Source organism: Salmo salar, chromosome 20 (genome assembly GCF_965601325.2).
Source record: "Salmo salar chromosome 20, fSalSal1, whole genome shotgun sequence".
In the NCBI taxonomy this organism is placed as follows: Eukaryota; Metazoa; Chordata; class Actinopteri; order Salmoniformes; family Salmonidae; genus Salmo; species Salmo salar.
In genome coordinates, this window is record NC_138310.1 from 62,252,026 (window position 1) to 62,278,241 (window position 26,216).

Below are 26,216 nucleotides of genomic sequence, written 5' to 3' on the forward strand. Positions count from 1 at the left end.
GAGAACATCCCTGGTCATCCCTACTGCCTCTGATCTGGAGGACTCACTAAACAGAGAACATCCCTGGTCATCCCTACTGCCTCTGATCTGGAGGACTCACTAAACACACATGCTTCATTTGTAAATAATGTCTGAGTGTTGGAGTGTGCCTTTGGCTATGTGTAAATACATTTAAAAAAACAAGAAAATGGTGCCATCTGGTTTGCTTAATAAAAATTATTTGAAATGATTTATACTTTTACTTTTGATACTTAAGTATATTTAAAACCAAATACTTTTACTCAAGTAGTATTTACTGGGTGACTTTCACTTTTACTTGAGTAGATTTCTATTAAGGTATCTTTACTTTTACTCAGGTATGACAATTGGGTACTTTTCCCACAACTGCCCTGAATACACACACGCACACACCCACGCCTACACACACACGCCTACACATCCACGCCTACACACACACACGCCTACACACACACGCCTACACATCCACGCCTACACACACACACGCCTACACACACACGCCTACACACGCCTACACACACACACCTACACACCCACATACCGTGGATCATCTCCGGGGCCATCCAGTAGGGGTTGCCCACTACAGTGTATCTCTTCCTGCGGTCAGGTTTCTTCTGCAGGAGACTCTTGTCCTGGATCTTGTCTTCCACCATCAGCCGAGCCAGCCCAAAGTCTGCCACCACCACACTGTTATTCTACAGGGAGACAGAGAGGTGACAAACAGTGCAGACAGAGTTACATCTAGTACAACACAATACTAACAACACCGGCCCAAAGTCTGCCACCACCACACTGTTATTCTACAGGGAGACAGAGAGGGGACAAACAGAGCAGACAGAGTTACATCTAGTACAACACAATACTAACAACACCGGCCCAAAGTCTGCCACCACCATACTGGTATTCTACAGGGAGACAGAGGACACAAAGAGTCACATCTACTGCATGACAATACTAGAATACCAAACACACTGCAAACCTACCTACAAGACTATACATCTTACCACAGACATAAAGACAAATGCCAGTTAGAGAGAGAGAGAAAGATAGAGAGGGCACACTCAACAACATAGAGGAATAAAGAGAGTGAATACTATGACTGTTGACTTTGAGAGGTAAAAACACAGACAGACAGGAAGACAGTGTGTCAGTGAGATAACAACACCTGTCAATACAGAATACACCAGAGACCCCAGACTGCTTATTCAGGTTCAATATAAACCCTATCAGATCTCTGGGTTAGTGTTTTATCAAATACTATACAGGACACAGGAATCCTCATCCTGGTCTGTTTATCTAATACTTTAGGACACAATATCTTTATCCAGTGTTTTCTTCAAAAATGGATGTTCATAGAAATTGATATATTTTCTACCCTCTATTTGAACAGGTCTAGGTGAAGAAGTGTACAGTACAAAGGCCTCTGATTTAAGAAGGGCGGCTCTACTGTCCAGTACTTTACCCTAACAAAGGTTTCTCTGTTTTCTAATGTCAAGGAATCTCCATTGTCACATCTCTCTCAACGAGAGACAAACCTGTATGTGATCTAGACATACAGGTGCAAAGTCTTAATCCTCAAAGAAAACACACACCCTTTAGAGAGAACACACCTAACATCTCTTTACTCACCTCTCTGACAAGACAGTTGAATGAGTTCAGGTCGCGGTGGATTATGTTCATGGAATGCAGATATGACTGGAAGACGGAGAGAAGAGAGAGGGATGGAAAGAGAGAGAGAGAAAGAAAACAAGCGTTAGGTATTAAGCCTAAACCTCAAACCAGTGCCTTGTGGAACAAATGTGCATTGCTGTTGCTCCTTCTCTCAAACCCTTGGCAGAGTATAGCCTTCGTAAATGTACTAATCTACAGTTATGCGCTATATTCATCACTGTAAACCCAAATCAAAGGCAACACACTATGACTACCCATGATGCCCTAATCCAGAAGGAATTCAAGATGTAATTTTCATATAGGGAAATTCTTCTACACGTGATCAACACTGCTGTTACACTTCCTCTAGATCTCCACTAGAGGGCAGTGTGAGCATGGTTAGTTTGACTGCACTGTCTCTGTTATTCTATTCACCACCACTGCACTGCAGCAGTGAGCCCATGGTGCCCTGGTCCTGAAAAGACCCATTCTAGAGGCATTCTATACATTCTATTAGGCATGGATCATTCACTCACCATCCCTGCAGCGATGTCTTTAGCAAAGCTCACTCTCTGGTTCCACGGGTAGTTGGTGTCCTGTTAGTAAGACAAAACAAGGATAGAATCAGACTCTGGATGTTTCACAGAACATAAACACCAGTGATTAAAACTAAAGAGAGGCTTCCTAATCCTGTATCCTCTGATGAATCTGAGACACAATGTACAACACGCAACTATGCACTCATGGGGACACACAGCCACCCAACCGCGCACACACACAAGCTGGTGCAGTGGCTCACCAATACAGAAGTGCATGCAACAAAGTACTACAATCCTACACACACACACACACACACACACACACACACACACACACACACACACACACACACACACACACACACACACACACACACACACACACACACACACACACACACACACACACACACACACACACACACAGTTACCATTTTCTTGATGATCTCCCTCAGGGTTCCTCCTTTGATGTACTCTGCGATGAAGTTGAGTCTCTTGTCTTTGTAGAGGACACCGATGAACTTCAGCACGTTGGGGTGCTCCAGACAACGCATCACCTTCACCTGGAGAGGGAGGAGGGTACACCTTTTAAGTCTTGGAAGTTATTTTTGGTTTAAATGTTAGTTATTGTCCTAGCCCTGACTCCTCATAAAGACCAATCATCTAGGAGCTGGGGGGGAGTGGTTGTGTTGTGTGGGTTTAGTAAAGGCAGTATTTAGTTAAATGAACTGGGTGGGTAGCTAGATAATTAGTGAAAGACCTAGACCTCCTTGTCTCCCGCCCTGAGGGTCTCTGTGAGATAGAACTTCCTCCTTCCAGACCTTGATTTTAGTCTATAACCATTTCTTCCTGTCATTAACTTGACATAATTGTAACAAGAAAGAGGAGTAATACGTGATTATTACAGCCTCCCTGAGAGAGATGAACTGATTAGCTCCTAAAGCAGGTACACATTACATAAGCTACTATGAAGTCAAGGAAAGGAGAAAACTCTTTAAAGGCTTTGATTTAAAATGGCCGCCAAGGCCAAAAAGGCCAACGGTTTTAAAAAGGACTACTATGTCTCTACCATAAGGGCCAGACTCCAATCCATCAAAGTTAAAAACATCTTGAACTTAGAAACTCAGGAAACCATTCTCAAGGCAGTGTTTGTGTTTTGTGTGATTAGATTGCGAGAGAGCTGAGCCCTTCCTTTGTAATTGGAGTGTTATGCAGGCTAGGCACTAATAAAAAGAGTTAGAAAACAAACCTCAGTCTCCATTCCTCTAGCTGTTTGTTTGTTGGTGGGCGGTCATGGCCTAGTGTTTTTACTGCTTACAGAGCTATTAAAAGGGACTACGGGTGTTAACCTGCACACCTCAGTGCTCACATTGTTTCCTGAAGAGGAGAGTAGAATGCAGGGTAGAATAGTGTGTGTGTGTGTGTGTGTGTGGTGTGTGTGTGTGTGTGTGTGTGTGTGTGTGTGTGTGTGTGTGTGTGTGTGTGTGTGTGTGTGCGCGTGCATGCATGTGATTGTCGATGTAAGTGTCTGTGTATCTGGGAGGGATGCGGCCAAGGGTGTATACCTGTGTATACCTCTAATGACTGTCTGTCCACCCCTCACAGCCTAATTTGGGTGGGGTACTTTTTACGAGCTGTAGGGTTGTGTATGACGATCATCTAAACATGACATTCAGAGTTTGACAAACTACATTCTGTGGTAAACCTAGCCCAGGAGGGTTAACAATAGTGGCCAGGGTTGGAATGATAGGTGATCTCTGTCAGTAAACTAAGCCAAAGCATTGTTCTTGATGATACATGTGCTGTAGACACATAGCACAGAATTGTATTGTTCTTATAAGAAGTGGGAGCTCTTTGGGACAAGCACAGAGTTTGTCATTGACTGTGGTGGTTCAAATCATTGGAGTAAGGGAAAGAAATGGATGGTGTGCCTTCATAAACCGTTAATATATAAGACCAATTTAAAATCTTCTGAAATCATTCTTAAGCAAATTGAATTTAGAATATGAATGTATCTCCTGAATTGATCCCGTTGAACCCTGATGGTGACACATCAACAAAGGCAAAAGAAGTCAAGGGTCAAATAGAGTGATGTCACCCACCTCTTTTAGGAATGTCCTCTGTGTCTCGTCATCAAAACGAATCAGCTCCTTCATCACCATCACCTCCCCTGTCTCTCTGTGGGTCACCTGCAGAAACACACACACCGTGATGTCATCAGCCTGCGCCACAGGGCATGGGGACACTTTCCGTTCAAAGCTAATTTCACCCCAACAGGTAACGTCTGGGAATTTGTTAAGAACTGTTAAGGTATAAAAACTCTGGATATATGTTGTCCCCCTCTCAAAGCTGATATTTGCTCCCTGCTTGAGTGCATCTTCCAAGCAGCAGATGCAGACATACAGGCTACTGTACATTCTGGTTACATGAGGCCATTCTGTAAAACATCTCAATGCTGCCATCTTCTGGAACTTTTGAATACAGAATATATTGCTCCTACGCAGTACCGTTTGACACACATTTAGTAGTGTGAAGTGGGATTTTTAAGGTGTTGGAACTGTCCCCCAAAATGAGTTGCTTTTCCATGGTCATCTTTAACAGAGAGGACAAGTTGAACAGACAATGGCCACGTCATACCTAAGTCATCAGTCAACAAATCAAAACCAGAGTGTGTGGAGGTTGGTGTGTTTACCTTGATGGCCTGTCCAAAGCAGCCTTTTCCGAGCACCTCTCCATGGATGAGGTCTGAGGGCCGGAAGATCCGGTGCATTCGACTGTTGGAGACGACCCGCAGTGACTCGGAGCGGTTAAAGTCCTTCCTCTGAGAAAGAGGGGACGCTGCGTTACTGGAGCACGGAGACTTATCAATACTGTAGCTCCGCCTGGAGAGAGAGGGCCGAGAGGAAGATAGAGAGAGAAACAGAGAAAGAGAGAGGGAGAAAGAGATAAAATAAGAGAGAGGGAGTGAGAGGCAGAGAGAAGGAAAAAGAGAGAAAGATGGAACAGGTGGAGACAAAGCAATCATCCGTCAGTCTCACAGTATAACTGATGCACATCCATACCGTGTTTCGCAGTGTTAAATGATACTGCCAACCCTGTCATAAGGCACGAATCTAGCAGCAATTATCGTTATAGACTAATTAGGAAATGGGAGCGACAGCGTGACTGCAGTTACATAGGTAATTGCTCATCCATTTCACTGAAGAACAGAAGTTCCTTGAAATTTTCCAGATTGACTGACCTTCATTAACGTAATGATGTACCGTCGTTTCTCTTTGCTTATTTGAGCTGTTCTTACCATAATATGGACTTGGTATTTTACCAAATAGGGCTATCTTCTGTATATAACCCCTACCTTGTCACAACACAACTGATTGGCTCAAACGCAATAAGAAGGAAAGAAATTCCACAAATTAAGGTTGAACAAGGCACACCTGTTAATTGAAATGCATTCCAGGTAACTACCACATGAAGAAGCTGGTTGAGAGAATTCCAATAGTGCGCAATGCTATCATCAAGGCAAAGGTGTCTACTTTGAAGAATCTAAAATATATTTTGATATGTGTTATTTCATAGTTGTATTTATTTATTTATTATTATTTTTTATTTCAACTTTATTTAACCAGGTAAGCTAGTTGAGAACAAGTTCTCATTTACAACTGCGACCTGGCCAAGATAAAGCAAAGCAGTGCGACACAAACAACAACACAGAGTTACACTTGGAATAAACAAGCGTACAGTTAAGTTAATAACACAATAGAAAAAAATTAAGTCTATATACAGTGTGTGCAAATGGCATGAGGTAAGGCAATAAATAGGCCATAGTAGCGAAGTAATTGCAATTTAGCAAATTAACACTGGAGTGATAGATGAGCAAATGGTGATATGCAAGTAGAAATACTGGTGTGCAAAAGAGCAGAAAAGTTGGGTGGGCTAATTACAGATGCGCATGTACAGCTGCAGCGATCGGTTAGCTGCTCAGATAGCTGATGTTTAAAGTTAGTGAGGGAGATATAAGTCTCCAGCTTCAGCGATTTTTGCAACTCGTTTCAGTCATTGGCAGCAGAGAACTGGAAGGAAAGGCGGCCAAAGGAGCTGCTGGCTTTGGGGATGACCAGTGAGATATACCTGCTGGAGCGCGTGCTACGGGTGGGTGTGGTTACCGTGACCAGTGAGCTGAGATAAGGCGGAGCTTTACCTAGCATAGATGACCTGGAGCCAGTGGGTCTGGTGACGAATATGTAGCGAGGGCCAGCCAACGAGAGCATACAGGTCGCAGTGGTGGGTTGTATAAGGGGCTTTGGTGACAAAACGGATGGCACTGTGATAGACTGCATCCAGTTTGCTGAGTAGAGTATTGGAAGCTATTTTGTAAATGACATCGCCGAATTCGAGGATCGGTAGGATAGTCAGTTTTACGAGGGTATGTTTGGCAGCGTGAGTGAAGGAGGCTTTGTTGCGAAATAGGAAGCCGATTCTAGATTTAATTTTGGATTGGAGATGTATAATATGAGTCTGGAAGGAGAGTTTACAGTCTAGCCAGACACCTAGGTATTTGTAGTTGTCCACATATTTTAAGTCAGAGCCGTTCAGAGTAGTGATGCTAGTCGGGCGGGCGGGTGCGGGCACCGAACGGTTGAAAAGCATGCGTTTGGTTTTACTAGCATTTAAGAGCAGTTGGAGGCCATGGAAGGCGTGTTGTATGGCATTGAAGCTCATTTGGAGGTTAGTTAACATGGTGTCCAAAGAACGGCCAGATGTAAACAGAATGGTGTCTTCACTATTATTCTACAATGTAGAAAATAGTAAAAATAAAGAAAAACCCTTGAATGAGTAGGTGTGTCCAAACTTTTGACTGGTACTGTATGTCTGAAATGTGTTTAGTACACGTTGACTGCTTTTATTTATGTATATATATCATTTAGTTGAAGATTTCATATAAATCTGTATTTTGTTGCGTAATTATTTCCTTTTCTATTCTATTCATACTGTATTTGAGATTGAAATAAAACAAAACACCATGACTACAACAGCCTGTATTTGTGCGCCTATAAATGTCACCGAGATTAGTCCTTACGTGATCATGCGTGAGCGCAGGTTGTTGACATCTGGGTGTGGGGGCTGAGTGATGGGGAGGATGGGGCTTGGACCGTCAGACAGGGGGGTGGTCAAGGGTCCGCCCACTGTCTCACCCTCTAAACCCCCCTGGTCGTGGGGGTCGTGCTCTATGGTCAGCTGGAGCAGACGACTGGTCTCCTGGATGAGCAGGTCAATCTGGTGGAGCGGAGGAAAAATATGATCAGTGTAGCATTAGCATGTAGCATAACATATAGAATGTAGAATAGCATATAGCATAACATGTAGTATGGCTAAGAGTGTTGATGTTTTCCCCTTAGTGTCTATCAACTCCATGCCCTGATGCAGTAGAATAATCAAGAGTAAGGACTTAAACTAGGATCTTGTGACATCAAGCCTCAAATTTCATTAACATCTAAAATCAATGTCATTGATGTCTATCAGCAACACAAGTAAAGAGATGTCAGTTAGGTTACCTCATCGAGAGGAACATTCCCGATGGGTGTTCCGTTGATCTCCAAGATCCGGTCTCCGACATGTATGGAGTTCTTTACATCTGGACTGATCAACTCAGAGTCCACCCTGGAGAAGGAATGAGAGAACAGTGATAAGCAGTTGGAACTACAGTTGAAGTCGGAAGTTTACATACACCTTAGCCAAATACATTTAAACTCCGTTTTTCACAATTCCTGACATTGAATCCTTGTAGGAATTCCCTGTCTTAGGTCAGTTAGGATCACCACTTTATTTTAAGAATGTGAAATGTCAGAATAATAGTAGAGAGAATGATTTATTTCAGCTTTAATTTCTTTCATCACATTCCCAGTGGGTCAGAAGTTTACATTCACTCAATTAGTATTTTGTAGCATTGCCTTTAAATTGTTTAACTTGGGTCAAATGTTTCGGGTAGCCTTCCACAAGCTTCCCACAATAAGTTGGGTGAATTTGGCCCATTCCTCCTGACAGAGCTGGTGTAACTGAGTCAGGTTTGTAGGCCTCCTTGCTCGCACATGCTTTTTCAGTTCTGCCCACAAATCTTCTATGGGATTGAGGTCAGGGCTTTGTGATGGCCACTCCAATACCTTGACTTTGTTGTCCTTAAGCCATTTGCCACAACTTTGGAAGTATGCTTGGGGTCATTGTCCATTTGGAAGACCCATTTGCGACCAAGCTTTAACTTCCTGACTGATGTCTTGAGATGTTGCTTCAATATATCCACATAATTTTCCCTCATGACGCCATCTATTTTGTGAAGTGCACCAGTCCCTCCTGCAGCAAAGCACCCCCACAACATGATGCTGCCACCCCCGTGCTTCACGGTTGGGATGGTGTTCTTCAGCTTGCAAGCGTCTCCCTTTTTCCTCCAAACATAACGATGGTCATTATGGCCAAACAGTTCTATTATTGTTTCATCAGAGGACATTTCTCCAAAAGTGCGATCTTTGTTCCCATGTGCAGTTGCAAACCGTAGTCTGTCTTTGTTATTGCGGTTTTGGAGCAGTGGCTTCTTCCTTACTGAGCGGCCTTTCAGGTTATGTCGATATAAGACTCATTTTACTGTGGATATAGATACTTTTGTACCTGCTTCCTCCAGCATCTTCACAAGGTCCCTTGCTGTTGTTCTGGGATTGAGATGCACTTTTCGCACCAAAGTACATTCATCTCTAGGAGACACAACGGCTGCGCATTCCCATGGTGTTTATACTTGCATACTATTGTTTGTACAGATGAACATGGTACCTTCAGGCGTTTGGAAATTGCTCCCAAGGATGAACCAGACTTGTGGAGGTCTACAATTTTTTGGGTGATTTCTTTTGATTTTCCCATGATGTCAAGCAAAGAGGCACTGAGTTTGAAGGTAGGCATTGAAATACATCCACATGTACACCTCCAATTGACTCAAATGATGTCAATTAGCCTATCAGAAGCTTCTAAAGCCATGACATAATTTTCTGGAATGTTCCAAGCTATTTAAAAAGGCACAGTCAATTTAGTGTATGTAAACTTCTGACCCACTGGAATTGTGATACCTTGAATTATAAGTGAAATAATCTGTCTGTAAACAATTGTTTGAAAAATTACTTATGCCATGCACAAAGTAGATGTCCTAACCGACTTGCCAAAACTATAGTTTGTTAACAAGAAATGTGTGGAGTTTTAATGACCCCAACCTAAGTTTATGTTAACTTCCGACTTCAACTGTAGATTTAACCTCGATATCCATCTTTCTCCCATTCCATTAGCTGAGTGATTACATCATAAGTCTAGGAAGTATGACAATGTGAGACTTTATAAAATCTAGCATGTACAGAATGGTATACTGGTCCACTGGAAAGATAGAAGACAGAACAGCGTACATACGGCTAGATCCTTTCCATCCCTTTTGTTGTACAAGGACATGGGTATAGTATTTCATCTACACTGGATTTAAATAACAATGTCCTCACTTTCCCTTACTTTCATTCTGAGCCTTCCATTCTGAGTCTCTAACTTCCATGTCTCCCATTCAGTCATCTCCCATCCTTCCGTTAGCCTCCCTCCCTCCCCCACTCCATCCCTCCACACCCCTTCCCTCCCCCACTCCATCCCCCTTCCCTCCCCCACTCCTTCCCCCTTCCCTCCCCCACTCCAGCCCTCCATTGGTATATTTATTACAATTCTATTCAATAGTTAATTAAACCAGGAAGTCCCACTGAGATAAGGAATACTCTTTTCCATCTCTCTCCCTTTCCCACCATATCTCAACCCTCCATCACTCCTACCCCCCCACCATTCCTCTATACTCACTGTGATACCCTGACAGTGCGTTCGGGGCCGTAGCCGTTGGGGCTGACAGGCTGGTTGATGGCGACTGAGATCCCTCTCCGCCCGTCTGTGGAGGCCGGGATGGACACCAGGGTCACTGTGTGGGGAATCCTGGCGCATGGTGAGTCTGGCAGGGACACCGGCGTCACGATGGTCCGGTAGTAACAGAGGCCACTGTCGAGGGAGAAAAAGGAGAGAGGCAGGGGAAGGTCAGCATAGATAGAACAGAAAAGTGTACGAATATCCGTAAAGCAATATTAATACGGAGAAATAGGAAAGCAAATGTGATTTGTTCTTACACAATGTCATGTACGCATATTACACATTTTATTTTGGACATAAGTGACAATTTACATTTCTGTGTGCATCACCTGATAGAATTAAATAATATTTTAACATCGTGCCAGAATGTCAAGTGGCAGAATAATGATCTAGTCAGCCTCCCATCACACACACACTTCCATTCAGAGCTGACCACACAATGACTGCTTTGTATTTCAACATCCTTTCCTCCCTCCTCGTGTCAGTGTGTGTGTGTGTGTCATACAGTACACCCTTCCTCACCTCATGTCAGTTGTTTCTCTATCCACCATTACTGTTATTTCCACATTTCTAGTTCTGCTTTAGGCTACAGTGGCCAGGCTGCACAGCAATGGTGTTAGTGTAATAACATTCTGAACAAATTACAACCTCTCATGTCGATGATAAATAATGCCCTTCCCTTGAGTCTGCTGAATCTCTACACCCTACTATTAGCACTGACTGAAATGTACGAAGACCATTTTATAAATACAGTTTTTATGATCATTATAATGTACCAGTATAGTTTGGACCTCTCCACTAGTGCGTAGGTGTCTCCGTCTCCAATGAAGGCTCTGCAGTTCCGACAGGTAAAGCATTCTGGGTGGTACTTCTGTTCCCCTGCGACCTGGAGGACGCACACAGAGGGAGGGTTAGGTTGGATTCCTATGTAGGGTTAAGAGTCAGCTAAATAACACAACCTTTATTTCAGCAGATCGGTAAATTGTGATCCAAATTATTCTCTTGCAATGACCACCTGTCTGACCAAGATGGAAAAGCAAGGCAAAGAGAAATCTACAAAACACAACGATAGGTCAAACGTTAAACAAAGCAAAGAGAATATACTACAAGTCAACTACAAGTTCACTACTTGTTCAGGTCAGTAGATGCATCATATCACAAAAACAGCAATAAACAGAGCAACAAACTAGGGCAGATGCAGGTTAACCAGTGCACGTAGGGCTAGATTGCTGTGGTTGATATCCTCGTTATTAGCTTCCGGTTAGTTTCTATCTAGCTCTATCCAATCACTGGCAGAAGCATAGAGTTGATAATTGAATAACGGCCAAAAACAGCACAACCAACGACCAGATTAATGTAACAGCCAGAGTTAAATTACCTACCACTACCAGATTTGTAAACGAACAGATACCACATTCACACATGCTCCTTATAGATGCTTAGCGTCTGCTGAATGACTAAAATGTAAAATGTAAATGTTAACGTAGTAACCAGGCAAATTGGTCTAAAATGGTCCCACTTGAGAAAGCTTTTGGCACAGGGTTTACTGGTAATCGATTGAAAGATGTAAGATTCTCACTAGAGGCTGATTTACACATGGAATGCTAATCTATACATAAAATCCCCCCAGGTAAAATGACCTTAAATGCAAATGATCAACATCGCTGGTTGGACAGGTCTAGCAGGGCTTTACTTAAACAAGAAACTGGTGACCTCGTAGCTCCTCAGAGACAGAGGTTGAAGACCTCTCTCTCTCTCGCTCTGCTCTGATCAGAGGCACTCAAGACCTCAAATGATCTGCAATTCAAATTTCACTGAGGGGGAGTTTTCAGTTTTCTGGGATGAACAAAGGATAGTAATCTATGAAATATGATCGGGAAAAAAAGAAAAACAATTCAAGGGGGGGATTTTTCAGACACTATTAAGGAAACTTTAAAATAATACTGCTCGTATGAGTTTGGAAAATACCCCCCTGCTGAGCCCTTCGAGGCTTCCACTGCTGAAGCCTCATAAAAATGTACATGTGGCACTAGCAATTCCATTTAAGAGTTGCACAGTGGTCAATAATATAGATAAAACAAGGTAAAAAAATATAATAAAAAATAAAAAAATTCCAGGTAATCAATAAAATCTACCTCTACAGCCCTGTGTCTACCCTGCCCCCCAGGGGGCGTTCCCATGGAAACCAGAGAGAGAGCGAGAGAGAGCGAGAGAGCAAGAAGAATGAGAGAAATGGGTTGACTCCCTGACCTAATTGTGTACCTTTTGTTCATGTTAACAGAGCAGAGAGACTCAGATAGTGAATGAGAAGAGAGAGAGGAGAGAAGGTAATGACTGTGTAATTGGCTTCCATTAGCTCTGGAGCAGATGGAACACAAAATGAGTTGGTAAAGAGAAGCAGCCTCAGGGGCTTGGTGAGTTACAGTCACTGTATTTTGCAGTAGAGTAGAGTAGGGAGGGTAAAACATGGGCTGTAAACAATGATAAGGGGCTGAGTTCTTTATGTCAGTTATGATCACAGTGTGTGTAAACACCACATCACAGGCACTCAGAGGGAGGGAGATGAAATTATAACGAAGTACAATGAATTATAATTGAAGTACAATGAATGATGAAAGATAGGGGTCAAAATGTCTTCTAGTTGATGATGAATAAGCATACGCTGTAACGTCAACCTTGCTATCCTTGTGTTAAGCTATGATATAGAGTAAAGTAAAATAGTACAATATGCATGTGCTTGTGTGTGTGTGCGTCTGCACAGAACATTGGCCAGCGTTACCTAGCGTTGATTTTTCAGTAACATTTCTAGTGGTGATTCAGGTGTTGAATTAACTCTGTAAGTGAATCCCAGTGTTGGTGTTAACCAGTGTTAAACCAAAAGCACGGCCAACATTAGCATATTTCCCAGCATGCTCTATTGCAGGTAGATTATTTGAATTGCTTGTTTCAATATCTATGTTTTTGCATGGACATTGATTGATTGATCATATGCTACTCAAATATAAATAACACCTTTTTCTAAACTAATCCAATCTATTACTTTATTGCACATGTTATTGCCAAGTCTAGGTCCAAGAGGCTCCTAAATAGCTTTTACCCCCAAGCCATAAGACTAACAGCTAATCAAATGGCTACCCAGACTATTTGCATTGCCGGTGCACCGGTGCACCCTGCTCATTAATTATTTGCTATTCTTATCTCTTACTTAGTTTTTTAGGTATTTTCTTAAAACTGCATTGTTGGTTAAGGGCTTGTAAGTAATCATTTCACTGTAAGGTCTACCTGTTGTATTCGGCACATGTGACAAATAACATTTTATTTGACTTGATTTATTGAAATGGTTGTTCCAGTTTAGATAGTTTAGGTAGTCTCATATCTTAGTCTTCCCAACCCGGCAGTCATTCTGAACACCGGTTGCGGCATTCATGTTGGATATTCCCACTCGGGTTGGATTCCAATAGGAATTACAGTCACATCATAATGTGACTTGCAGGCCTGAAAACCATGAGTTTCAGGCCACTGTATAGGGTAAAACTAGGCCCTCAAAATAAGGCCTTATTAAATACTTGTTGTATTTGGTTAAATAATTATTTTTTTATGACAATATATTCACTTAGGATTTCACTTGGTGGAGGCCACTGATCTGAAAATGGATGAATGCAATAACCATGTCTTTGTCATGAACAAATACAGTCATGGGTGTTAACTCTGGGTAATATGCAAATAAGGCTTTACACTAAGCGGTGTGTTAATTTAATACTGCAAAGTGTGGACCTGTATAGACAATGGACCAGTGACACATTTAACACTGTCAGTGTTGATTTAACACTGTAGAATTGTGTGTGTGTGTGTAGCAGGCAGTGGCCAGTCTCAGGTGTGAGCCCCCGCGTGGAGGAGAGGAAGGACAGCTGGACGTAGAGGAAGAGACAGTGTGACGCCTGCCACTCTGACACTGTGGCTGCTGCCATTTGTCGACCCCGAACACCTCTTTCCTACACACAAACACATCTCTCCAACCACATCTGACAACTGACAGCTGCTACTGCCGCACACACAAAGAAAAAACAGAGCAGAAAGAAAAGATAGAGATGCTAACAATAGCCCTGTACGTCTCTTATGGTTGGAAAGTTCTATTATATTTCTCTCACTGCTAATTTAGTTCATTTACAATTACTCATAATGAAACTATGTGGCATGAGACCACCTGATCTGGAAATTCCAAGAAACCTGCCCAAAACGTTGGTTAAAAATCTTCCATTTACAAATGAGCGGGGATAACTTACAGCACATACTGTAACTACCCACAGCTGGTCTCTCTCTCCCCCTCCCCCCTCTGTAGTCATGCATATGTGTGTGTATAAGAGAGCAGTGTGGCTTGGCATGTGGTGCACACAGGACCTCTGTGACAACAATCCAAATGATCAGCACGTTTCCTTTGGGAACAGTGAGGGGGGTGGACAGTACCCAGGAAGAACTGGGTCGGTCGCCATGGAGAAGCATCTGGAAACAGTGTGTGGGTCTGTTACCATGGTGAGCTGGATGGAGGCGGTCACATATTAAGCATGATCCTATAATGAACACTAACTGCACCAGCTGGGGAATTGTGATGAAGATACAGTGGTGAGAAATGCAACTAATCTCAAAATAGAAAGCAGGAACTTGCCTGAAACTACTCATGTATACAACCAGGCAAATCTTTACATTTTCTTTGTCCAATAACTCATCTCTCTTTTTCCTCTTTCTTCACTGTAAACCAAATCAGTGCAAATAAATAGCAAAAAATTCCTTGAGGCCTCTCTCAAAGCACGAGTGATAATACAAATGAGTTCGCACTAGTGTAATAAACTGAGTTCTGTTACACAAGAATGAGGAAATACCCCTGGTGATGATGAGACAGCTATTCAGAAGCTGTCATTTAGGACTTAAATGTGTCATTAAATTTAAACTTTAAGTGATTGACGACCAATAAGTTGGGAGGCTAATCTGTTTAGTGGTGTGTGTGTTTTCAGACAGCCTATGGAATGTGTATGGCCCCTGTTGGACCAATCAGAGGTATTTATGACCCTCTGGTGTCAGTTCGATACTCTCAGGTTCTCTAGTGTAAACAACAGATGAGGGGGGAATTCTCCATATTGAGTTAGGTCATTTTCAGTTCCCAAAACTATTGCATCTTAGTTTTTTTAGGATTCATTCTAAAAGGTTGAGTCCAACCATGTAAACTAGGTGAATTGGAACCAATGCTACAGTATACTCTAATATCCATACTAGCATACCATTTAGAATGCTTGCCCATTGCCCACTACATTGCTTATTAGTGTGGTGGATATTGGAACTTTAGCCGGTTGTTTACTTCTGTTTCCTGTATGGACTTCCAGTTATACTGATGCATTGTGGGCCTGTAAAGGGTCTTGCCGATTTAGTGATATGGATCATGTGTGGAGGGTCATGGGGACTATAAACACTAGCAACATAGCGTATGACCCTTTACATCAGTTAGCCTGGTATAAACACTACACACGCACACACGTTGTCAGTTAATCTGATATAAACATTGCACACACACCGCCATGACTTCACTAACCCATCCCAGGCAGGATAAATCTGTAACAGTGACCTAATCCTAACATACAGCACCTTGAGGTGATGCAGAGCTGGCACAGAGGGGATCCGGTAGGTGTAACTAACCACTTCCTGGGAAACCTGGAGATGACTAGCTATTCCAGTGACCTATTCGAGGTTCGATGGAACTGTTGCAATAGTTTAGCTCAGGGCTTCAACATGTTCTGTTGTTGAGGCCTACTGAGACTGCCAAGTACACATAAAACCAATAAACCTCCACCAAGCATTCACACAAGAACTATGATGGAAAATGAGTACTTTTCATGCTACACAAGCTGATGTTGACATCAGGAATTGATTAAATTAGCAGCACATTCAGCAGGTAACAGATACTCCTGATACCCCATGAGAGTTAATTCTAGGTCAAATTCCAAAAACGCTTCATGGGGGATTCCACATTCTAAATCCATTTGCTGAGGTGCTGGGGGATCAGTATCAGTCAAATCTCCATACAACAGATGGGTAGAACGTCTATAATATAGAAACCTGCATTTAAATCAATTCATCACGCAATGAAATTTGGCTTTTCAGTTTCCAAACCAAAACCTAAACTGTGGAGAGAAGAGAAGTGGAGCATGGCCTGGATCTTGAGTAGAAAAAGGACATCTGTATCCTGTGTTGCCAAATGAGATCTAAGTAGAAAAGAAGGCAGTGAATGGGGGAAGCCAAATGGTGATTGGAGGTGCTATCTAGAACCATAATGTGTTATTCGACTACCCCAATAGAATAAACCTTTTTGGTTCCAGGTAGAACCCTCTGTAGAAAGACACTACAAGGAACCAAAAAGGGTTATTCAAAGAGTTATCACATGGGGACAGCCAAAAAAAACATTATGGTTCTAGATAGCGCCTCCAATCACCATTAGGCTTCCCCCGTTCACTGCCTTCTTTCCTACTTAGATCTCATTTGGCAACACAGGCTTTCATTTTGTTTCTGATTCCGACTCACTTAGAAAGAATAAACTGGGAAAATATGATTAGACCAGACCATGTGGCAGAAACAGCACCCAGCAGCCTCAAACAGGGCTCGAATTCAAGCCTGTTCATTGGAAAACCCCTGTCTACCATTTAGCCAACAGCATGTTAAGGCCATCCTGTAGCATCAACAGGATTGTAAGGCCATCCTGTAGCATCAACAGCATGTTAAGGCCATCCTGTAGCATCAACAGCATTGTAAGGCCATCCTGTAGCATCAACAGCATGTTAAGGCCATCCTGTAGCATCAACAGCATGTTAAGGCCATCCTGTAGCATCAACAGCATGTTAAGGCCATCCTGTAGCATCAACAGCATGTTAAGGCCATCCTATAGCATCAACAGCATTGTAAGGCCATCCTGTAGCATCAACAGCATGTTAAGGCCATCCTGTAGCATCAACAGCATGTTAAGGCCATCCTGTAGCATCAACAGCATGTTAAGGCCATCCTGTAGCATCAACAGCATTGTAAGGCCATCCTGTAGCATCAACAGCATGTTAAGGCCATCCTGTAGCATCAACAGCATTGTAAGGTCATCCTGTAGCATCAACAGCATGTTAAGGCCATCCTGTAGCATCAACAGCATGTTAAGGCCATCCTGTAGCATCAACAGCATTGTAAGGCCATCCTGTAGCATCAACAGCATGGTAAGGCCATCCTGTAGCATCAACACCATCATGATGAGCTATGGCTGCTTTAGAACTGCTGCTAATGGAATCAGCATGATACCTCATGGTCAGTCAATGAAGCATTGAGTTCCATCTGATAGATAGGTGGACATCCGGTAGAGGCACACACTTGTGTGTACATGATCGTGTGTGTTTATACTGTGCATATGTACAGTGCAGGGCTGCAGTCATCTCAGCATTACAATCAAGCTTTAACAAGCCTAGCCTACTGTAGCTGGGGCACAGGGCAGGACCTACTCTAAATATAGACCATGTGCCTGCCCTGGCTCATTTCTATTTCATGAAACAATTTTTTATTTATTTAATGGACCCAGTTTCTTAGAGATCATTGCAACCCTTTCAACATGAACATATCTCTTAACAACATCATTTTAGGGAACGATACAATATCAATACTGATGTTCTATTTCTACTAAAACCATGCAATAGAGAGAGAAACCTAAAGCACACACGCAGCAAAATCAAGCCTGCCTGCCCACTCAACACAAGCCACTTGAGACAAGCCCGACTGCCTCCCTGCTAGTCGCCCGGCTGAAGCTAGCCAAGCCCTTTCACTCAATCACAGTCTACAGAGGGAATGCCATTTTACCTTTTTGTCCCTTTTCCACAGCTTGAGACAGCAAAATCCCCAGAAAAATACATCTGACACCATGGCAGCCTCCTGCCTGCTGCTGCTTTCCTATACAGTCCACTCTACTCCCAGCAAGACTAGTTCATTCTGGCGAGCCCACACCGCTGTCACAACACAGAGGCAGCGGCCAAATGAGAGAGCGAGAGAGAGAAGCTGCTCACGCCTTTGCCGCTGAGCTCATCTCTGAAACGACATCACAGGCTGCTCTTCCCCCTTCCTCCCTCCCTCCCTCCCTCGTTCTCTCTCTAACTCTAACAAGCGGCAGCCGCTCTCGCTTTCTGTTTTTATGACCTCATCGTTTCCTGCCTGGCCCGGCCCACCCATGCGGCTGCTGGCTGTGTGTCCTCTCTGATGTCTTCAGAAAATACCCCCTCCGATATTTCTCCCTCTCTCTTCCCCATCCCCCTTTCCCTAGTTCCCCTGATTCCAAAGCTCCTCTAGCTGACAGGCAATCATATTTAATCCTCTGTCTGAAATGTCAAATAAAAAAGGGGGGCTAGCCAAAGCCCTCACGCGACACCATCATGTCATCCAACATTGGTTGTTTTAGAGGGCTTACTGTACTAGTGGGGCATTCTACAAACATAGGATCTTAATTTGAGCCAGTTTGCTACAGCTGGAAAATAATACTGCAGCAACAGGAAATGTGAATTATTATGTGGATTATAATGAATGGACATTTTTGTTGGGGTTGATTCATTTTTCATAAGGGAAAATCAAGTCTGAAACTTCAAAGTGGAAACTACAAACTTCCGAAGCATTTTTAAACCTCAAAATTACAATACAGATTTCACATTTCCTCAGTGATAAAATGAAGGTCCTACATCTGTAAAAGCACACATTGAAAGATTACAGTTCAAACATGCGTTTTAAAACCTAAACACAATATACTGTATAAACCACCTGGACCAGCAAACACCTAAGAAGAAAACTCAACACCATAATGAGGTAATACAATCTTATATTTGGGGCTATGATAGGGTAAGACAGTTGTACTAAGCTCATGAGGCAGTTATACATTTTTTGTATATCAAGAATCAATGGGTAACCTACAGGTAACTGCCAAAATAAAGGAACAGTTAGATGTATATCATTAATTGAAATGGCCATTGTACAATGCCTTTGGAAAGGATTCATACCCCTTGACCTTTTCCACATTTTGTTAGGTTACAGCCTTATTCTAAAATTGATTAAATCATTTTTTTTCATCATCAATCAACACACAATACCCCATAATGATAAAGCAAAAACAAGTTTTTATAAATGTTTGCTAATAATCAGACCCTTTACTCAGTACTTTGTTGAAGCACCTTTGGCAGCGATTACAGCCTTGAGTCTTCTTGGGTATGACGCTACAAGCTTGGCACATCTGTATTTGGGAAGTTTCTACCATTCTTCTCTGCAGATCCTCTCAAGCTCAGTCAGGTTGGATGGGGAGCATTGCAGCACAGCTATTGTCAAGTCTCTCCAGAGATTTTTGATTGAGTTCATGTCCGGGCTCTGGCTGGCCCACTCAAGGATATTCAGAGACTTGTCCCGAAGCCACTACTGCGTTGTCTTGGCTGTGTGCTTAGGGTCGTTGTCCTGTTTGAAGTTGAACCTTCATCCCAGTCTGAGGTCCTGAGAGCTCTGGAGCAGGATTTCATCAAGGATCTCTCTCGATCCTGACTAGTCTCTCAGTCCCTGCCGCTGAAAAACATCCCCACAGCATGATGCTGCCACCACCTTGCTTCTTTGGCATTCAGGCCACAGAGTTCAATCTTGGTGGCATCAGACCAGAAAATCTTGTTTCTCATGGTCTGAGAGTCTTTAGATGCCTTTTGGCAAACTCCAAGAGGGCTGTCATGTGCCTTTTACTGAGGAGTGCCTTCCGTCTGGCCGATACCATAAAGGCCTGATTGGTGGAGTGCTGCAGAGATGGTTGTCCTTTTGGAAGGTTCTCCCATCTCCACAGTGGAACTCTAGAGCTCTGTCAGAGTGACCATCGGGTTCTTGGTGACCTCCCTGACCAAGACCCTTCTCCCCCGATTGCTCAGTTTGACCGGGCGGCCAGTTCTAGGAAGAGTCTTGGTGGTTCTAAACTTCTTCCATTTAAGAACGATTGAGGCCACTGTGTTCTTGGACATTCAATGCTGCAGAAATTTTTTGGTACCCTTCCCCAGATCTGTGCCTCGACACAATCCTGTCTCTGAGCTCTACGGACAATTCCTTCAACCTCATGGCTTGGTTTTTGCTCTGACATGCACTGTCAACTGTGGGACCTTATATAGACAGGTGTGTGCCTTTCCAAATCATGTCCAATCAATTGAATTTACCACAGGTGGACTGCAATCAAGTTGTAGAAACATCTCAAGGATGATCAATGGAAACAGGATGCACCTGAGCTAAATTTCGAGTCTCATAGCAAAGGGTCTGAATACTTATGTAAACAAGGTATTTCTGTTTTTGTTTTTGCAAAACATTCTAAAAACCTGTTTTCGCTTCGTCATTTTGGAGTATTGTGTGTAGATTGCTGAGGATTTAATTTAAAAAAATCTATTTTTGAATAAGGCTGTAACGTAAAAATGTGGAAAAAGTCAAGGGGTCTGAATACTTTCTGAAGGCACTGTAAATATCCCAGATTGTGACTTTAAGAATACAGTAACTGTTAATATTGTCTGCTCTTTAAATATAAAATGTGAAGCAGAGAAACACAACGCATCACCACATCATACCATAACATGATGACGTGATTACTGTCTGAACACAGTGACCATTGTGGAGTGCCAGGTCAGGGTGTGGCAGTGGCATGTTTACATGTTATTTAGGGATCTATAGCATCAGTGATCCTGTCCAGGTGCCACAGAGTCACAGACAGACAACGATCTTAATACATTATTTCAGGCTGGATGACTTTCCCTGCTGCTCATTTGAAAAGGAGCTAGAAAGGAGTAAAAAATGAAACACTACAATTCAGGAGGGAAGACAGGCAGACAGTGGTGGAGAAGACTAGTGCCAGACGATGTTCTCCTTCTTCAAAATGTTGCTTTGGACAGACATCAGTCGTGGAGGACTAACATTTAGCTGTTTGAAGCTAACAAAGACAACCCACTGAGAAACAGTCACATAACACACCATGTTTAGAGAATTTCACTAGTAGGGAAATAAACTAATTTCCATGGAGGTGGTTTGTATTTTTAAATAAAACAGAACTGGTCAAAATGTCATTAGATACAGGTTTCTATTGGGGAGGAATGTGAACATGCCACCACAAGTATAATAGAATTGGAAAACCCCACTAAAAAGCAAAGAATTATGAATCTGAAAAGGCACCAAAATGTCATAAATGATGGAGTTCTCAAGACGCTCATCAAAGTGTCAGACCAGGTTGAAGTTCATATTGTTGTGTGTGGATACATGTGAATATGTAAAGATCTTTCCATTCTATGGTGTGGGATGGAAAATGTTGACAAAGTCATTGTAGGCAGTCAAACAAGACTAGGCAGGCAAGTCATGGTAAATAAATTCCACCTCACTAAAACCTTAGCAGGAAGGAAGTGTAAGCCCCCTTTCTGTATTTCACACACATTCCTGCTACCTTTCCAATGTTGCTCAACCTCTACGGTGACATGCTGAAACTGTTACAGTAAATCAAGTCTACTTCCAAACACTCACCCCCAGGCACATCTGATCAGACACAAACAAACCAGCTCCCACCCTAATTTCAGAATCTGACATTTTGTTCACTGACTATTGCTCAATCACCATGGTGACAAACTGAACATCGTACAGTCTTAATATCTGAAAGTGAGTGTCTTTCCTAACAGTCACCAAAGGCTAATCAGACCATAGAGACGATTATGAGACATTTAGAAAACAACACTACTCCCACCTAAACAATGTGCTGTCTCACACCAGTGGGAGTTGTTATAAGAAGTTGCTGAACTGGGATTGTCCGTGAAAGGGAGGGACATATCATGTACTGTAAAGTTTCTTGAAAATATGTATATTTCCCAATATCCATCCACTCATAACAATACTGAAATGACCCTGGCCTTTAAATGCATTATTAACCACCCAAGGGAGTTCATTCTCTTGGGGCTGTGGTTGGCATGCTTGCCTTGGGGTCATGGCGACTCCGTTTGAATACCTGCAGGGACATAGCCTACCTACTCCCGCCGGACACGGCAACACTATACCAGAGTAATGAACCTAAGCGGTTTGAGAAACGGCACATTTCTTTACTGCTAACTAATGTCCAAAAAACACTATCTCTGAGGTTCTTCTGTAGTCAGCAGTGAGGGAGGTAGAAGCCAGGGAGGCAGGAGAGAGGGAGGCAACGGGGAGGGAGGCAGCAGGACAGTGGATTCAATTACTGCACTTGGCTCTGTGTCCAAGTCATAAATCACCTTGAACAGAACAGGCATTATAAATAACTGCCCCCTAACTCTGACCACTCATCTAATCAAGGCTGCAGAAGTCAATGGCGAAAACAGAGAGATAGAAAGAGAGAGGTGGCGGGGGAGAGAGACAGAGAAGGGGGGGGGACATATTGGCAACACAGGAAATGGTTTCATCTGTGAAATTACTTGAGCTCATCCTACATGAGGAGAATTCTGTGATCATGGTTGACAGAGGATAGGGCTTACATACAGATGTAAGTTCAAGTGTTAAGCTTCTTGAAAATGTACAAAGACGGCCATATAATCTTGAATGTAGGGTGAGTGACACTAGTTCACAAATCCTAACAGTGGTTGAATGAGGCATTATGTCTGCTTACATTGATCTGAGGCTCTGGACTCCTTATAGGAAAAACTCATCGAAAGCAGAGGCACGGTGAGAAATGTCTCTATTCATTCTGTTCTCTTGTCCGACCAAAACGACCTAAACAATGTAACATTTCAATCAGCAGACTGAGTCACAGTCACATTGCATCACACGGTTTTGGAGTGCTTTCTCTATCCCGGCTCCAACAAACAAAACCCTCTTTCAGAGGATGCTTTTTGTGGGCTGACGAAATGTAGTCTGACCTGTTTGGCTGGCCTGATGCCAAGAGAGGGCGTGTGGGATTGGACTGCATCACGCCATATGTCCAGGGCGCAGGGAATGAAAAGTTAGCAGAGGAAGTTGACCTTGTCTGCTGCTCGGTTCGGTCGGTCAGTTGGTCCGTCCATCTATAACACCATTGGTCTGACATCTTTGTGATAACGTGATTGCCTGACCGTTTTAGTTGGACTATACCGTGGTCGGACGTCAGTGGTTTCTTTGCACTGTAAGGGGATTGTGAGTGATACATCTGGCCCTGTAGAGGACTCTGGGTAATGGGTAGCAGGTGGCATGGCAGGGAAGGGCGAGCTCTAGCTGCCATCTCTGATTCCCTTTGGACTCTGCTGGCCTCCGCTGGGTGGGTGGTTAATTACTAAGATTGCACTGCAGAAGCCTGGCTGTGGGTTGAGTGTAAATGACACACACTCTTGCACGGATGCATAGATACAGAGAAGGACATAGACATACAAATCCTTGCTATAAATGGTAGAGAGCAAAACACATTGAATGAGTGTGTGTGTGTGTGTGTGTGTGTGTGTGTGTGTGTGTGTGCACGTCAAAAAGGTCTGCTCCAGGATGTTAAAAAATATATATTTATTCCTAACTAAGTGACCACAAAAAGCACTAACTCTCTAAGAGTGGCTAGAGTTACTGAACATATTACCTCAAAACAGGGTTCACCATAAGCATTAACAAAATACAGTGCCTTTCGGAAAGTAATCAGACCACTTGATATTTTCCACATTTTGTTATGTTACAGCCCTATTCTAAAATTGATTAAATCTTTTTTTCCCCTTCATCAATCTATACGCAATACCCCATAATGACAAAGCAAAAATAGATTTGTAAAAATGTTTGCTAATATAAAATAAAATAAAAATGAAATATCACATTTACATAAGTATTCTGACCCTTTACTCAGTACTTTGTTGAAGCACCTTTGGCAGAAAGGTACAGCCTCAAGTCTTCTTGGGTATGACGCTGCAAGCTTGGCACATCTGTATTTGGGGAGTTTCTCACATTCTTCTTAGCAGATCCTCTCAAGCTCTGTCAGGTTGGGTGGGGAGCGTTGCTGCACAGCGATTTTCAGGTCTCTCCAGAGATGTTTGATCAGGTTCAAGTCCAGGCTCTGGCTGGGCCACTCAAGGACATTCAGAGACTTGTCCCAAAGCCACTCCTGCGTTGTCTTCGCTGTGTGTTTAGGGTTGTTGTAACGTTTGAAGGTGAACCTTCGCAGCAGTCTAAGGTCCTGAGCGCTCTGGAGCAGGTTTTCATCAAGGATCTCTCTGTACTTTGCCCCATTCATCTTTGCTTCGATCCTGACTAGTCTCCCAGTCTGCCGCTGAAAAACATCCCCACAGCCTGATGCTGCCAACCCCATGCTTCACCGTGGGGATGGTGCTAGATTTCCATAAAGGCCTGATTGGTGGAGTGCTACAGAGATGGTTGTCCTTCTGGAAGGTTTTCCCATCTCCACAGAAGAACGCCAGAGCTCTGTCAGAGTGAGCATCGGGTTCTTGGTCATCTCCCTGACCAAGGCCCTTCTCCCCCGATTGCTCAGTTTGGCCAGGCGGCCAGCTCTAGGAGGAGTCTTGGTGGTTCCAAACTTCTTCCATTTAAGAATGATGGAGGGCACTGTGTTCTTGGGGACCTTCAGTGCTACAGAAATGTTTTGGTACCATTCCCCAGATCTGTGCCTCGACATAATCCTGTCTCAGAGCTCTACGGACAATTCCTTCGACCTCATGGCTTGGTTTTTGCTGTGACATGCACTGTCAACTGTGGGACAGCTGTGTGCCTTTCCAAATCATGTCCAATCAATTGAATTTACCGCAGGTGGACTCCAATCAAGTTGTAGAAACATCTCAAGGATGATCAATGGAAACAGGATGCACCTGAGCTCAAATTCAAGTCTCATAGCAAAGGGTCTGAATACTTATGTAAATAAGATATTTCAGGTTTTTATTTTTTATAAATTTGCAAAACTTTGAGCAAGGCACTTAAACTCCCCACAACAACAGCTCCCCGGGTTCCCAGTGTGGCAGCCCCCAGCACCTCTCCAAAACCTATGTATGTGTGTGTATATGTATGTGTGTCTTTCAGAGAGGTTGGGTTAAAAGCGGTGGTCAAATTTTGGTAGGCGTGATCTTAATCTTAGTGTGGTGGGATTGTTCTGTCCAGAGGTCAGGTCAAGGTCGTCAGTGAAAAGGCTTCTGGGAGATTGAATAAAGACAACAATAAAGGACAGAGAGTGAAAGAAGAAAGAGGCAGACTAGACTAATATATTTCTGGTGAGAGGTTTTTTTCAGACCCAGAGGTCATGGAATGAGAGGAGATGACATCATGTCTTCACACATTGCAGAGAGAAAGCACATTATAATGTAGAAACTTAGCAGCCTCAATGTGAAATCAACCAGGCTCAAATGTTGTTGTCATCTTTAACATATTTCTCAATATATCACCCTTATTTGAACCTGGTGCCCAAACAAGTCATTCTTACAGTTTAACAACAAGCACAAGATGTACTCTCCCACCACCACCCTGCTATCAAAGATGAAATCAGACAGACATTATATGGAAGAGGAAGCCAGATAAGAAAAGTGTTGTGAATTAGAGGTGTCTCAGTAGATTGTGAAAGAAAGGATATTCTCAGGTGAGAGTTTAGAGGGCTAGTCGGTTCAAACAAGAATCGATATACAACAGAATAGCTTTACTCTACACTAAGAAAAATGTTATGTTAGAATTCAGGCTAGAATCCCAACCAACCTGACATACCATCTGCCATAGGCAGCACGTCCATAAGGCTAGCTAAGCTTCCCCTAAAGTAAATTTAATTAATTTGCCAAAATGATATAGCCTATACAGTGCCTTCAGAAAGTATTCACACCATCTAACTTTTTCCACATTTTGTTGTGTTACAGCCTTGACATTTTTTGTCGCTGGCCTACTCACAATAACACCAAAGTGGAATTATGTTTTTGGATTTTTTACAAATGAATAAAAATGAAAAATCAAATGTTTGAGGCAATAGGTATTCAAGGCCTTTTTTATGGCAAGCCTAAATAAGTTCAGGAGTAAACATTTGCTTAATTAACAAGTCACATAATAAGTTGCATGGACTCACTGTGTGTACAATAATAGCATTTA

General features: G+C 42.8%; 1 protein-coding gene across 3 annotated transcripts in view; it reads right to left on the reverse strand.

Annotated features, from left to right (window-relative positions):
• Positions 1-26,216, reverse strand: part of LOC106581050 (LIM domain kinase 1) — a 109,696-nt gene that overhangs the window by 5,901 nt on the left and 77,579 nt on the right. For 2 of the 3 annotated variants that reach the window (XM_082966625.1, XM_082966626.1), the window contains 10 exons: positions 10,907-11,016; positions 10,071-10,262; positions 7,760-7,865; positions 7,285-7,481; positions 4,900-5,089; positions 4,310-4,396; positions 2,639-2,770; positions 2,205-2,264; positions 1,648-1,713; positions 560-713 (listed from right to left, as the gene is read on the reverse strand). In XM_082966625.1, coding sequence (XP_082822751.1) covers positions 560-713; positions 1,648-1,713; positions 2,205-2,264; positions 2,639-2,770; positions 4,310-4,396; positions 4,900-5,089; positions 7,285-7,481; positions 7,760-7,865; positions 10,071-10,262; positions 10,907-11,016 — 1,294 coding nt within the window. Of the gene's footprint in view, positions 1-559; positions 714-1,647; positions 1,714-2,204; positions 2,265-2,638; positions 2,771-4,309; positions 4,397-4,899; positions 5,090-7,284; positions 7,482-7,759; positions 7,866-10,070; positions 10,263-10,906; positions 11,017-18,002; positions 18,251-26,216 lie in introns of those variants that run through there. The other variant, XM_082966627.1, reaches the window with a different exon arrangement.